The sequence below is a fragment of the Aedes albopictus genome, chromosome 3 (genome assembly GCF_035046485.1).
Source record: "Aedes albopictus strain Foshan chromosome 3, AalbF5, whole genome shotgun sequence".
NCBI classification, from domain to species: Eukaryota; Metazoa; Arthropoda; class Insecta; order Diptera; family Culicidae; genus Aedes; species Aedes albopictus.
Window position 1 is genome coordinate 95,785,526 of NC_085138.1, and position 15,240 is coordinate 95,800,765.

At 38.2% G+C, this 15,240-nt stretch overlaps 1 protein-coding gene across 1 annotated transcript in view; it reads right to left on the reverse strand.

The window, feature by feature from the left end:
- LOC109411303 (unconventional myosin-IXb) overlaps nt 1-15,240 on the reverse strand; it is a 252,594-nt gene that overhangs the window by 141,744 nt on the left and 95,610 nt on the right. Inside the window, exon 3 of the mRNA XM_019684868.3 lies at nt 3,648-3,769. Coding sequence (XP_019540413.3) covers nt 3,648-3,769 — 122 coding nt within the window. The remainder of the gene's footprint in view (nt 1-3,647; nt 3,770-15,240) is intronic.

The window sequence follows — 15,240 nt, forward strand, 5'->3', positions numbered from 1 at the left end:
AAGCACTGGTGAGAGCACTGCACTGGGTCATTACCAAGTTTTGGGAGGAGGAAGTATTACCGGAGGAGTGGATGGAAGGTATCGTGTGTCCCGTCTACAAAAAGGGCGACAAGTTGGATTGCGGGAACTATCGTGCGATCACACTACTGAGCGCTGCCTACAAGATACTCTCTCAAATTTTATGCCGCCGTCTATCACCGATTGCAAAAGAGTTCGTGGAGCAATATCAGGCTGGATGCATGGGTGGACGCGCTACAACGGACCAGATGTTCGCCATCCGCCAGGGGTTGCAGAAATGCCGCGAATACAACGTGCCCACACATCACTTGATCATCGATTTCAAATCGGCGTATGATACAATCGATCGAGAACAGCTATGGCAGATTATGCACGAATACGGATTCCCGGACAAACTGATACGATTGATCAAGGCGACGATGGATCGAGTGATGTGCGTAGTTCGAGAATCAGGGACACTCTCGAGTCCCTTTGAATCTCGCAGAGGGTTACGGCTAGGTTATGGTCTTTCGTGCTTGCTGTTCAACATTGCGTTAGAAGGTGTAATAAGGAGAGCGAGGATAAACACGAGTGGGACGATTTTCACGAAGTTCGTTCAGCTGCTTGGTTTCGCTGATGATATTGATATTATAGCTCGTAAATTTGGGACGATGGCGGAAACGTACATCCGACTAAAGAGTGCAGCCAGGCGAATCGGATTAGTCATTAATGTGTCGAAGACAAAGTACATGATGGCAAAGGGCTCCAGGGAGGAATCTCCGCGCCCGCCACCCCGAATTTCTATCGACGGTGATGAAATCGAGGCGGTTGAAGAATTCGTGTACTTGGGCTCACTGGTGACCGCCGACACCGACACCAGCAGAGAAATTCAGAGACGCATTGTGGCAGGAAATCGTGCTTACTTTGGACTCCGCAAAACTCTCTACGATCGAATAAAGTTCGCCGTAACACGAAGTTAACTATCTACAAAACGCTGATTAGACCGGTCGTCCTCTATGGGCACGACACATGGACCCTACGTGCAGAGGACCAACGCGCCCTTGGAGTTTTCGAACGGAAGGTGTTGCGTACCATCTACGGCGGAGTGCAGATGGAAGACGGGACTTGGAGATGGCGAATGAACCACGAGCTGCATCAGCTGCTGAGAGAACCAACCATCGTCCATACCGCGAAAATCGGGAGGCTACGGTGGGCGGGTCACGTCATCAGGATGTCGGATAGCAACCCGACTAAAATGGTTCTCGAGAGTCATCCGACCGGTACAAGAAGACGTGGAGCGCAGCGAGCTAGGTGGGTCGACCAAGTGGAGGACGATCTGCGGACCCTACGCAGAATGCGGAACTGGAGACAAACAGCCATGGACCGAGTGGAATGGAGGCGGCTACTATGTACAGCAGAGGCCACCCCGGCATTAGCCTGATCGGTAAGGTAAGGTAAGTATCTCTATTGTGGTAAATGTTATCCAAAATTTACGTTTCATGATGATTATGATCTTTTATGATGATTATGATCTTTAATATAACGGCCATTTTCAAGAAAATCAGCTCAAATTGAGCTTACCTGCAAATTTCTTACCATATCATCACTAAAATTGTATTGTTTTAACCTTAGTATATTAATTTCGTACAATACTTGGGATAACAACTCAAAAATTAAGAATGAAAAACTTTTCGAACATTTTTCTTGCGTGACGAAGTAAACTGAGTTCATTAAACAGAAGTGTACTGCTAGGCTTACTAAATACAAATAGAAAATAACGTTATTCTCAACCATATGCTTTATTTGATCAGTGTTATATGGTTCTTCAGTACATGCATTCTGTTTAAAAATATGGATCACAGATGAGAAATAAAACTATATATTATCTAAATCTGAATTTTGTATGAGAACTTATTGGACACCGTTAATATCTTTCAGTTAAAAGAATACAGTTTTTGCGTCAGATTGATGAAAGTCATGTAATTGAAGAGTTTAAAAAATTTCTCAGAAATTGCTCGTTGATCTCGAAAACCCTCTTCTAAGGGTCCATCAACAATCATTGAAGAAATCATTCACAGACTTTGTCAGTATGTAATGCAACAAGAAACCTGAAAGGAACATCCCAAGCATGTTCAATGAAATGAAATACCCATGAAAACTTGTTGATATTGCCAAAATTAAAGAATGCACAATGTTTTACATCAATCTTAAATTTGTTTCTCAATCCTGTCAAAGTCTCTCCATCCCCAGGGAATTCACGTCGAAATATAAGACGAATACACGGGTACCGAAAATAGAACTCCATCCGCGTGATACCATTACGCACAGGTTTATTCTTAGCCGGTACGGTCGATTTCAACAAGTAGCGTGTCTACCTGCCCCTGATGTCTCTAAACATACATGTTTGTTGTCAGATACAGTGAACAATAATTATTGCTTCAAGGTGACTGCAGTGCCTGCCACTGGCTGTGCATTTAATTAGCCGTAAGCAGTTTAAAACAAGACACCCAAGGATTACGCATCGGGCGGTGGGCAGTTTGGAAATTGATTTGCAAAGGTGGATTTGATTGTTTGTTTAACTGTGTGTAACTGGGTAAATAAACATCATCGGGTGGTGCGCTACCGGGTTTTTCTTTTCTCAAAGGTGCCCATTTTTGATTTACGGCGTGGGAAGAAGATGGCCCATTTCGGTTTGTTTACAGGCTTGGGATCGATGTATCTGGTGAGATATTACGGTACCATGCTGCCCACTTCCATAGGAGTTTTTTCGGCATATCATTTCAGCAGATAATTAAACTCGGCTATTAGCAGGATGCTCTGACAAATTTGATTTTTTTTTTGCCACGGTCGCTATGTTGCCATGTCAACTTGTTTAATGGTCGTCATCTTTTATAGTATAACTATTTATATTTCAGCTGAAAGGTATTTAAATCTACCAATCTCGAAAAAAATTAAAGCATGGAAAAAGAAAAACATTAAGTTAAATAGCAAGTTCGAATAAATATCCGTATAAATTATTACAAATCTTTTCATCAATTATTTGTTGCATAATTGAAAGACGAAATGAAATATAATTTGCTTTGTGTAAAGAATACATCGTAGGTAAGCATATTTATAATTTTCAAGAATCAAGCATGGGAAATAGAACCAAAGTAGGGTATCGCGCCACTTGGGCGGTGGCTTCTATATTCGTCTGTTTTCCACTATAACTCAGTCAATTTTGATCCAATTGACTTGAAATGTTGTACACGGGTAGATACTATGCCTATCTCACCACATTCCAAAAGTTGTGTCAATTGGTTCAAATTTGACTGAGTTATAGTGGAAAACAGACGAATATAGAAGCCACCGCCCAAGTGGCGCGATTCCCTATGTATGAAAGTCCCTAACATGGCATGATGAAATGCATCATCATCACGTGTTACGAGCCGGAACCAAATCGCAATTCCGCACCATGGAATTAACTGACACATACTTCGCCCAGTATCCACTGCATATCTTGCCGATGTTGGTACGGTTGGTGGTGCCCCGTGTAGTGTTAACAATGTTTCCAATCACGCAGATGGCTACTGGAAGTGAACTGAACTGAACTAAACTGAACCGAACTGATATGACAAGCCTTTTTTTGCTCAACCCACACACGTACGTACCTATGAAAATCTTTCTCCGAATGCATCGGCCACAGCAGCATCACCGAGACGGGTTTCTCGTGGGGCGACAGCCGTCGTTCCTTGCACTCGCCGGCCACTTCGGCGAGCTCATAGTTGTTGCCCTGTTGTTGGGGAAGAGAAAAGAGATGTGTATGTGGTTAGCAATTAAATTTTTGGTCCATAATATGAGAAAGGTGATATTGAGTTGTAAGGTAGGCAACATGGAAAACATAATAATTGAAAGTTAATAGCTATCGATTGCAAGCCAGATGAAAAATGTCCCATAGAGCACTGTACAATAAAGATTGATTCTGTGTGTTTGAACATTTTCATTTTGGGGATTATGAAAAAATGCACGGTCACTGAACTGCTCTAGAATAAATAAAAATAAAATACTCCAGCACTTCCTTAAAAGTGCTGTAAATTGTGTGAAATTGTAATTGTATTTTTATACGTAAAAAAAAATGTTACTGAGTCTGAATATAAGCTTAATCAGACCCGGCTCCAGGGGCCGATGACCCTTTTCTGGTTCACAGTTGAATCTTGTCGTTCCTCCGGCATACGAGCTACGCTTCAGCCCACCGCAGCCCGCCATGTTGTATTCGCTTCATTATATTTATCTCTTTATGTAGAGGTACTTCATACAATTCGTAGTTCATGCTTTGCCGCCAGTTGCAGTCCTCCAGTTTACCGCCCAGTATTGTTCGCAGCACTTTTGAACACTCCAAATGCTCTCCGATAAAATTATCTAAACGTCCATGGCCATATGAAGCGACCGGCAGAATCATATTCTTGTACAACGCGAGTTTTGTCTTTGTTTGCAGTCTACGGGACTTCAGCTAAATTCGCAGACCGAGAATGTGGTCCACACGTTCGCTTCATAAGCGGTCATGGGTTCGATTCCAGCCCCGGCACTTGCAATGCTTCGTCAGTTGCTCTTCCCACCGAGAGCAGCTCATACCTGACTCTCTTCAACAGCAGCCACACATCAACATCTTCTTCTTCTTTATGGCTCTACGTCCGCACTGGGACTTGGCCTGTCTCGTGTCAATTTAGTGTTCTTTACGCACTCCCACAGTTATTATTTGAGGGGCTTTCTTTGCCTGCCATTGCATGAATTTGTATATTGTGAGGCAAGTACAATGATACTCTATGCCCAGGGAGTCGAGAAAAGTTTCCCGACCGCAACGGTAATCGAAACCGCCGTCTCCGGATTGGCGATCCATAGCCATAACCACGGCGTCTCCCGTTAGCCTAGTGGTTAAGGCTATTTTCTCGACTCGCTTCAAGGCCAAGGCCCACTGGGGACGTAGAGACATAAAGAAGAAGAAGACGAAGAAGCTATAACCACTAGGCTAACTGGAGACCACATCAACATCATCGTGCTCATCATTCTACCAAGGACAGGGTAGAAAAGTGAAAGCAGCACAAAGCACCAGTTCGATATACATAGTAGAATTAGAATAGAATAAATTTAGGCGCTGTACAAAGTGTAAGTCCAGCTGCCAATCGGAATCGCTCACATAGTGCCCTAGTGGACAAAAGGAGCAGTAAATTAGGCTAAATGATAAGGAATTGAAATAAAACTTCAAACTTTTTATACCACCTAGCACCACTTCGTCACTACTACAACGGCCGAACTGACGTAAACCACCAGCAATCCTATACTTGGTATTTGTGGTGGTTATCGTAAGTCCAATCCTCGCAGTCTCCCTCCTAAAAGGTATGCGACATATATGCTACTGCGTGACAATGATTCCACTCTTTTGCACTCCTTATCGCTCTTTCCAGTGCTATGTTGAACAGTAAGTTTGAAATGTTGAATTACTGTAGAAGTTAGATTTTCACACAGATAATAATTTCTGATATAGGGGAAATTACCTATTCTCGGCCGTTTTGTTCTCTTCGTCATTGGTGTTGGACTCGGAGTTGGTCTCAAATCCTTCCCAACTAAGCAGAATTGTATGACCATGTTTCAGGAAATTTGGCTGACAAAAACCCCCCATGACGAAGAGAACAAACCTGCCGATAATACCCATTGTCACCCTATTAACTGAATGTTTCACTCAGTACCCCACAAACTCTCTTGAACTCACCATACGTAAAATTTTAAGAAAAATTTCATGTTCTGTTATAAAATTTCAACCAGATATACTCTACACGGCTTCTCCGTTTATGTTTGTATAACATCCCAGTAAACCACAGATCGTAATGGGAAGTGCATTCAAAATTGTATTATCACTCTGTCAGAAATCAAAATCGTAAATACCGTTGAATGTTGTGATAAAAAATGTCAGGTCCAATTGTATATAAATCGTAGCTGCGAATTGTTTTGGAGTAAGTTTGTTGTGTATAAAGCAAGTCATAAATCGCGCTAATTGAAGTCGTCACTGTTTGCATACGCTTAAAAGTCATATATAATGTTAGTAAAGTTTGGTTGGGAATCGTAATGACTTACTGATTTTCGGCACCGCGACAATGCAAAATGAAAAAAGCAACCCACTTGCCTTGCTCATCACCGCCTGGCCGCTGATTATGTTTTGGGACTGGAAACATTCTGTTTGCCAATAATGATATTCGGGCAATCTTTGCGAGTGTTCATAGTTACCGAAGGAAGATATTTGTCTCACAATTATTCCTACATGAGCAGTAAACTTTTCTCGCGACGACGACAACGACGTCGACGACGCACACAGGCGTAGATGGGTCAAATTCCTGGCCATAAGTCGAAATTTTTTTTTCAGGGTTTTCCAGAGTCTAATATTTTTTAAAGATAAATGAGGTAATGCTTCATCATGTGGCAATCAATAAAATACATTGGGATGCATATTTTTTTTTTTGAGAATAAATGCCGAAATTTGACGATTTTCTCTACTGTTTTTTTTTCATTTGCATCATAACTCATCGGAAGAACTTCAATTATCGAAATATTGACAGTTTGAAAAAATAACTAAGTATGTAACACAGTTCTCCTGATAAGGGTGTATCATTTAAACAAAAAACTTTACCTGGTTTCATTTATTTTGCTCTCTTACAGAAGAGTTTTCAAATACATGTTTTTTGGCAATTTTGAACCATTTTCAGCATTCAAAAAGTTTTCAGATTCTGCAGCATTCCGCGATCTGGATAAAATTACAATGAAATATAAGGCATATCCTTTGTAAATCGCAAGAGAACGGGTACCAGAAAGTACCAGACGAAAAAATAAAACATTTTGAAATTTAAACCTTTTTTACTAGTTTTTAGTAACAATTTAGGTTTTATTTCTGAAAGCAACTTCGTTTCGACTACTTTTTTAATGAATGGCCACTTATTCTCGGTAGATAGATCATAGCAGAATACAAATCTAGTCTTCTATCTCTTAACAAAATGTGTCAAATGGAATTAATTTAGTAAAATTGGGCAGAAATCTCCATACCCCGATAAACGCCTAAATGTATGCAATGCAGTGGTAATCTAATGTAGCTAGAACTGTTGTGTTCAAAATTTGTTATAAAAAAATCAAAAACAACTCAAATAAAGAGCTGACTATTTGTAGCATGTGTAGCATATGTTGATGCACCGTTGAGAAAATATTTTCAGATAAATATTATTTTTTATAGCTAAACTCATTGAGTTTTTCACTCAGTACTCCACGAACTTACTTTTATGTATAAAGTTGTGTTAAAATGCCATGTTTTAATAGAAAAAGTCAAACTGATATATTCCACACGGCTTCTATTATCATGTTCAAACTCCTGAAATTTCAATCCATGATTAATTTTTGAGTTTTGATGTGTTTTCGAGGGCACTATAAAAGTTACCCCAAAATGAAAATGTGATACACAAAATATCTAGAAAAAGGTACAACATTTAAACTGAGTTTAAGGGGCCGTTCAAAACTAACGGCCCATATTCCCAAAAATTGTGAAGATAGAACAGTTATTCAGCAAGTTTCCCAATTATGACACTCCTTACAACTTTGCTGAAGACATAAACAAGTTATCTACACTTATAAAAGAATTGAATTTCTCTCACACTTCTAAGAGAATTTCTTTGAAACTAGGTGGCCCTTGTTTCCAAACAATATTTTTCATGGCAATATAATTATTTTTCAGTTCTCTGTTGTCAAATAAAAATGTTCGACGCTTCAAGCGATTTTTGAAAACAAACGTTGTCCTTAGAGAGGTTATAAGAAATCACTTCTAGCCTTTAAGTGGATTAATATGGCTATTTATAATCCAAAATGCTTCCTCAATATCTAAATTCACAATTTTATCGCTAGTACATACATAATACACCATAAAAACGTGCTGAAACTTTTTGGCCATGAAATGGACCCTGTTACTCCAGTGTGCGACGACGTCGTCGTCGAAACGTTCACTCGATGCGGGACTGATGTTGTAAACAAAACATGTCGTAATAAGTGCAAATCCAACTGGCTACGAGTTGTATATAAATTGACAACTCATCATTAAGACTAAGCCCACTCGCGGGCTCCATACTACACACGCAACAGCACGTCGTTAACGATTTTTAATTCCGTTACCCACCCATTTTCGCACAGGTCGTTCGTTTCCATGTGAGTAAAATAATGATCGGTCGCCTTTGCGCACCGGTGGTCTCTATTCCATCCGTATCATCGTTTTTTGCACTGTAAATCATCTGTGGTGTCATTGCAAATCTTATTCTGGCAAATAATTTGAGCATTTTTTTTAAGGAGAGGGTTTTGGATAAAACTCAGAACTGTTCTTTGCTACGTTTAAGATAACATTTTTTCAAGAATGTGTTATTGGATTTAATCCCAGGATTCAAGTTTTTTTTTAAATAATATGATTGTGACTTACTGTACGACTTATAGGTTGGTTTTTGTTCTAAAATAATGTTTATCTCTTCGATATCCATGCTGCCTTTCTCGAAAGAAATTTATCAGCCCCGCAAATAATATATCTGAATATGAGCTCTTGAGCATTTTTTATATTTAGGTTTATTGAGTGTTAGCATCCCTTGCCTTTTCCTTATAATTTTCTGGACATGTGTGTAAAAAACATTTATAATGTAGTTGTCTCTTTAACAACTTCGCGTAGTTAAACATTCTTGATTCTTGGTCATAGTAAATACTGTCTTCCAACAGTCTAGATTTTTATCGGTATGATTTGAGTTTTTTTTTTAACAAAAAAGATTTGCAGTTTTTCTGTGATTTCCGAATTGAGTTACATAGGATTCATTCAATTACGAAACCTTGAAGGGAGGGAGTTGGTCTAGCGCTGTGTTACGCTTCATATAAAATTTCAATGTTTCCCATACAAAAGTTGTTACGTGGGGGAAGGAGGGAATCTAAAACTGTAAAATCTTGCGTTACGTAATATCTAAATGAATCCATATCTATAAGTATCTCTGAACAATCGTACCGTAATCTGGGGGGTTAGTTGATCAGCGGGGTGAAGTTGATCACAATAGGGTCCACGTCCTTCAACCGCTGAGGACGCCTCAATTCTGTTCCAATGGAAGAACTTTTAATGTAAATCGATCATGTGAATATATTTGAAGAATTTTTGAAATTTTTTATGGCAATTGTGACGGATTTTACATAAAAATATCTACTTTTTTGGATGCGTATTGAAACACGGTGAAAAGACTGCCTTTCAAAAAATCGGCTCCCAGCAACGCCTTGTATATCGGATGACTCACAAAACACTTTTATTTATTCATGGTAGGCTTATTGAACATAGCTTTGTGTTAAATTTGATGTTAACATATAAGTTTTATTTGAAAAAAGCATATTTTTTCTAAAGTAAGACGTTTTTTAAGGCAATTGCATACCTTTAGGCGTTTAATGTGGGTCATTCTGTAGCTTACTAAACTTTATTTTATTTTTAACTTACAAATTACACCAGTTGTAAGAATTTTTAAAACTTATTCGGATTCATCATCATCAAATTAAGTTTGTTCAATAATTTTCCATTCTTAGAATGTTATGTCATTGGTGGATCAACTTCACCCCGGATTGAAAGTTTTCAAATTTGGCCATTTGAGCAATTTTTATAAAATTTAGCAATTTCTTGTAAAAATTTCGTTTACGGAACTTGAAACAGGTCCACTCAGTACATGTTTTAAAAATATTTGTTTGGAGTCATGTGCATTGTACTTGATTTTATTCAAAAGAATAGAGGAAACGTGATCAACTTCCCCCCAGATTATGGTAACTACTTTTATCTAATCTAATACAGACGCAGCCAGTACGAGGAAGCACCCTGGAAAGTAATCGTGTAAGATTACACCCAATTACTGCCCTTGTCAAAATTAATGATTGCAGCATATCAGAAATATGACAAATGCATCAAAGCGGCCAGGGCTACTGCGTTGTATTAACCGCAAAGATAATTCTTCGAAATTCCTGGATTTTTTTCTTTTGCAAGGTACTTCACGAATCTACAGGGGAGGAAGAATGCATGGACTGGACATATTGTACTAAACGCTCCAGATTACATGTTGATGAATATGTTCGAAATATTTGAACATGAACATAGACAAATACAATTTTTCATAAAAAAATATTGTTCACTAGCGCCGCCTAGTGGCAGAATTGCGAAACAAGTGTTTATTTTTATGTAAGTTTATGTTATACTGATCAACTTTGCCAAAGACACCAACTTTCTAAGTTATCGGGATTCTGAGATATTTGAAGTTTTGAAAATTTACTTGCTCACTAGCGCCGCCCAGTGGAGGAATTTCGAACTTCGCAACTCATCGTCAGTTAGTTATTGCGTACCCAACAACTTTTCCCAAGAAACTATCCAAACTAATCCAAGAAACTTCCAAATTATCAGGGTCTTGAGCTGTCGCATATCGTAACGTTTGCTTGACATTCTGATATGGTTCCTGTGGTGCAATTTAACATCAAACTGTTGATGGTCCCTCTACCGGCCAAGTTGCCAACTAATCATATGAACCAAAGTTCTAAATGGTAGATCTTATCAAGCCCTAAAACTTTGCTGAATAAAGTATTGCGCTAACTCTTAACACACCCGAGATAATAGGCCACACCCCCAAAAAGCCGAAATCCCATAAGCTCTTAGTCTCCTATTAGGCGGATTCCTATTGCGCCCCCGACCAGTGATTTTATAAGAGTCTCGACTGTATGCGAGACCAAACTTTTGCTTGTTGTGTTAATAATTCGGCTGTAGTTACGTGTTACCAAACTCACTGAGCCACTATTCAATATAAGTTCTTCATATAGAAGTTTGGAAACGATCGGCCGAATTAAAAATTGAAGGTGCAAATCAGAACAATCGTAACTACTACTTAGAGAAAATCAATACATTTTCGATATGTATGATCCTGTATTCAAAACATATTTAATCAAAACTGGTCTATTTCAATCTTTTATCTTTCTACGTTTGTATTGTCACTCTATCACTATTGTATGTCAGATATGCTTTTGATGTAATGATCTATGACATTATTTCGTTGGAAATTTCAAAGCAAGTATGAATATCAATGTTTGATATAAACTAAAACAAATAACCTATACAAAACAAGAAAAATCATTCTCTAGAAACTATATAAACCGAACAGGAACGATTTTCAACAAATCCCTACTCATATTCTTTCGTCTCCTCTTTGCGCTACCCAGAGAGTTGAACGCGAGAGAGCGCACGAGCCTACGGATAGAGACCGTAGTTTGCTTGTCTCTAAACTCTAAGCCCCGTTACGAACCGTACTTAAACTTTTCGTTTTCGAGCCTTGCTTAGCAGCGACCGGTGCGGTTCGCTTCTTTGTTCGGGGCTCTACTTAACGTTAAAACGCTTGATGGAGCCCATGAGTGGGCTTGGTCTAAGTATACTATATACATATCAGTACAGCATTGTAATAAATTAAATCGCAATGACTTAGAAAAAATTGCAGCCCATTCTTCATATTCTGCACTCATGTAGGAAGGCAAAGGCAAGTTTCATGGGTGGTTTAGGAAGCTTTAGCTTATATTGGGCAAAATTTGTGTTCTTCTCACGGCAGATCAGTTAGTACAATGGTATGAGCTTAGACTCACAATCTCAAGGTGCCGTGTTCTAGGCTTGGTGTCAACTTTTTTTATAGCTAATTTCGGACATCGTATTACATATCACCCGAAGTCGTATTTTATTCTTCCGATCGATTATTCGAGACATCGTAAAGATGATCATATGAAATCGCGAAATATCATCAGAAGTATGTATATGGCCTCCACTTTGGTACGTATATAGCAGTTTTGTGCAGTTTATACGATTGAATTGGTTCTTATATAGTAGTGTATAACACAAATTATACAGACCAAAATGTTTACTGGGATATGGGTTTTATGTTTTTCTGGGCACTATCAAGGTTGCATCAAAAAGAAAATATGACTTTCGGCTACATAGATGATAAACCTCCCCAAAATTCAATTTTATTCGTTCGATCTATAAATTGCAATTGAGAATTACGTACATAGGACTGAAACACATAAGGCTGAAATTACAAAAGGCTGAAATAATAATTCGACTATTTTCAAACGCCATCAATTCAAACAAAGATTAGCCCAACCTACAAAGTCCATGTTATGCTTTATTGATGAGCCACATAATATTGACAATGCATCTCCAAACAGAAGCCTATATTTAACACGTTAACGCCTAAGGTGTCTTACAATTGTAATTTTCATTAAAAAAATATTATCGACAGTCAAGTTCCAATAAAACAAACAGGATTTAACAAAAAAGGGAAATCTATGGTGAAGTTCCAAAACATATCTTCATGTGGGTCCTAGACATCTGATACAGGGGATAGACAAAATGATCGGGATAGGCAAAATTTTCACTTTTTAAAAAAATGTTCAATTACCTGTAACTTTTCGAAAATTGCATCAAATATTCTCAAATATTCACTGTAAGTTGATCAACTAGTTGTGTATCAGTGGACAAAATTTGGAAAAGATCGAGTTATTCTGCACGAAGTAATAAGCATATTAGAAAAAGGTCGAATTAACCAATATTGAACTGCTATATCTCCGGATTCAATGAACCGAATGCAATGAAATTTTGTCCATTTATGACTTATATAATGAGCTCTGAAAAACGTTTGACTCAACTTGAAATTATTAACATGGAAGAAAATTAAAACCATGTGTTTTTTCTGTTTTTCCTTACTCACCCACTCTCATTAGCTGTAATTCTCTCTCGGAAGGAATCCCTGAAAGTCACGAAAGAAATCCCGTACAGTATCCCAGATAGAATCCTTAAGGAAATCATGGGAGGAATCGGGCTGAAAGCTCGGCAAGACTCCTTGAAAGAACAATTGAAGAAATCCCGGGAGGAATGTCAAAAACCGAGAAGAATCTTTGAAAGGACCCCGACAGGAGTGCTGAAGGAATCTTTGAAAGAATACAAGTTTGAATTCCTGGAGCAATCCTAGCAGGAGCCTCTGGAGGAATCCTTTACAAAATCCTGGAAGGGAGGAACTCCAGCAGTAATTCCTGAAGGCATGCTGACAAGAACACCTGAAAGATTTTATAAAGCAATCCCGGTAGAAATCCCTGAAGGAATCCCGGGAACATTTCCTGAAAGAATTCTGGGAGGCATATCTGGTAGAATACTGATTGGAATCTCCACTGACAGCTCATTAGAAATCCATGAAATAATTAAAGACGAAATCCCAGCAGGAATTTCTGCAGAAATCCCGAATGGAATGAACATGAGCATAGATGGCCGCACATTTCGTAGTTGCTACTCAGTGATTGACCAGGGCAATCTAAATTGCACAAAGAACCAATGAACGGGGCTTGAGATTAGCACATCATTCTTATTGTTGTAGAAATCTTGCGAGGTATTCTCGAAAAACTACCGAGAAGGAGGCAGGGATTCCGAGACGTGTACCTCAAAGAATTCCACCATGATTCTTTGAGTATATTTCGACAGAACTCTTTGAAAGAATTCCACTACAGAGAAACAACGATCTCCGTATCAGTCTACCTCACTACTGTTTATTTAACCCTGTAATACCTAACCCCGCCTTTAGACGGGGTATAGTTTGAGTATTTGTAATTTTTGTTTCGTGGATATTCATAATTTTTATACTTTTGGCTGATATTTTGGACTGTTCTGTATATCTTAAAATGTTTTTAGGTGTTTTGCAAAGCGTATTTACATTTTTTTAAATCATTGAAAAATTTAGGTTTTAGTCACCTTTTAGAAGTCATTGATTATTTTGTATTGAGTTGCTACAAATAACTTATATTTCAATTTTTCTCAAATCATTCTATCATAGTAAAATAGTTTAAGGGAGTCGAATACACTCTAAAATTATTTTCCTTTAAATTACACGGAAAGTAAAATTTTCAAAAATAAAAATGAGAAAAATCAAAAACCGAAATTCATAAAATCGGGAATTAAAAAGAATCATCTTTAAAACATGTTTAAATCAATTTTAGATGACGAAATAATGATATTCAGATCAGAATAAAAAAAAATTGGGTATTAGAGAGTTAATCACTTTTTGGGCAATAATAGGAAGCGATCAGCATTGTTTGAAAGAAGATAAATAGCAATCATGTTATCTGAAGTGCTAAGAGATAGTTATCTGTAAAATATTAAAACTACTGAATTTGGAGAACACTACGGAACTGCTTATACTAGATTCCCTTATAATAGTGATCAAAACTTACATCTATGACTAGAATATAACTACAGTTAAAACACATGCATTGTAGGTTGTAAGAGTACTTGTTGGGAGGCGAGTCAAAGCGAGGTTATATTCAATGTAAGTCTTGTACGATTTTTGTAACCATAACAAAAAACAAAAACAATCAACCTTCACGTACCCGACCCCCGACAACTCATTTTCAAAATGCTGGCATTTCGTCAATTATCATCCGATTTTTTTGCTCTCAATCGATCATAAATTGGAGGAAGTCTATTATACTTCAGTAGTCATGTAGTATCCGGAACCATTCCGGAGATATTCCGGATTGTGTTGGGGTCAGGGGGTTGCCAAAATGACTAAAAGTTATTATTTCGTTTGTTTTTGTGTTTGAACCATCCATTTTTAGCAAATTTTTTGTTGAGCATAGTTTCGAAAGAATGGGGCAGAAAAAATTGACTGAAGCATGTAATAACTGATATGGCCGCTCCGGAACACTTGGAACAGGTTCCGCGGGGGCCTCTCAAACACAATACCATACGAAATAAACACTTTTAGCCATTTGGCAAAACCTTCCCCTCCCCCACCACCTGACCCCAACACAATCCAAAATATCTCCGGAATGGTTCCGGATATTGCATGGCCACTTGAGCGTAATAAACTTTCACCAATTTATGATCGATTGAGGGCTACTTCAAAAAAATCTAATAAAAATTTATGAAATGCCAGCATTTTGAAAATGAGTTGTCGGGGGTCGGGTACGTGAAGGTTATACATATAGGGTAAATCGCCAATTGTTGCACGGCTAAAAAATCGCTAATTATTGCACACCCCATAAGAAAAGCATGGAGTGTGCAATAATAGGCAAGTTTTTAGCCGTGCAAAAATTGGAAAATTACCCTAGCTTTTAGAAACTTTCCACACAACGTATTTGCTTAAAAGTGGTCTCCCCAACAGCTAT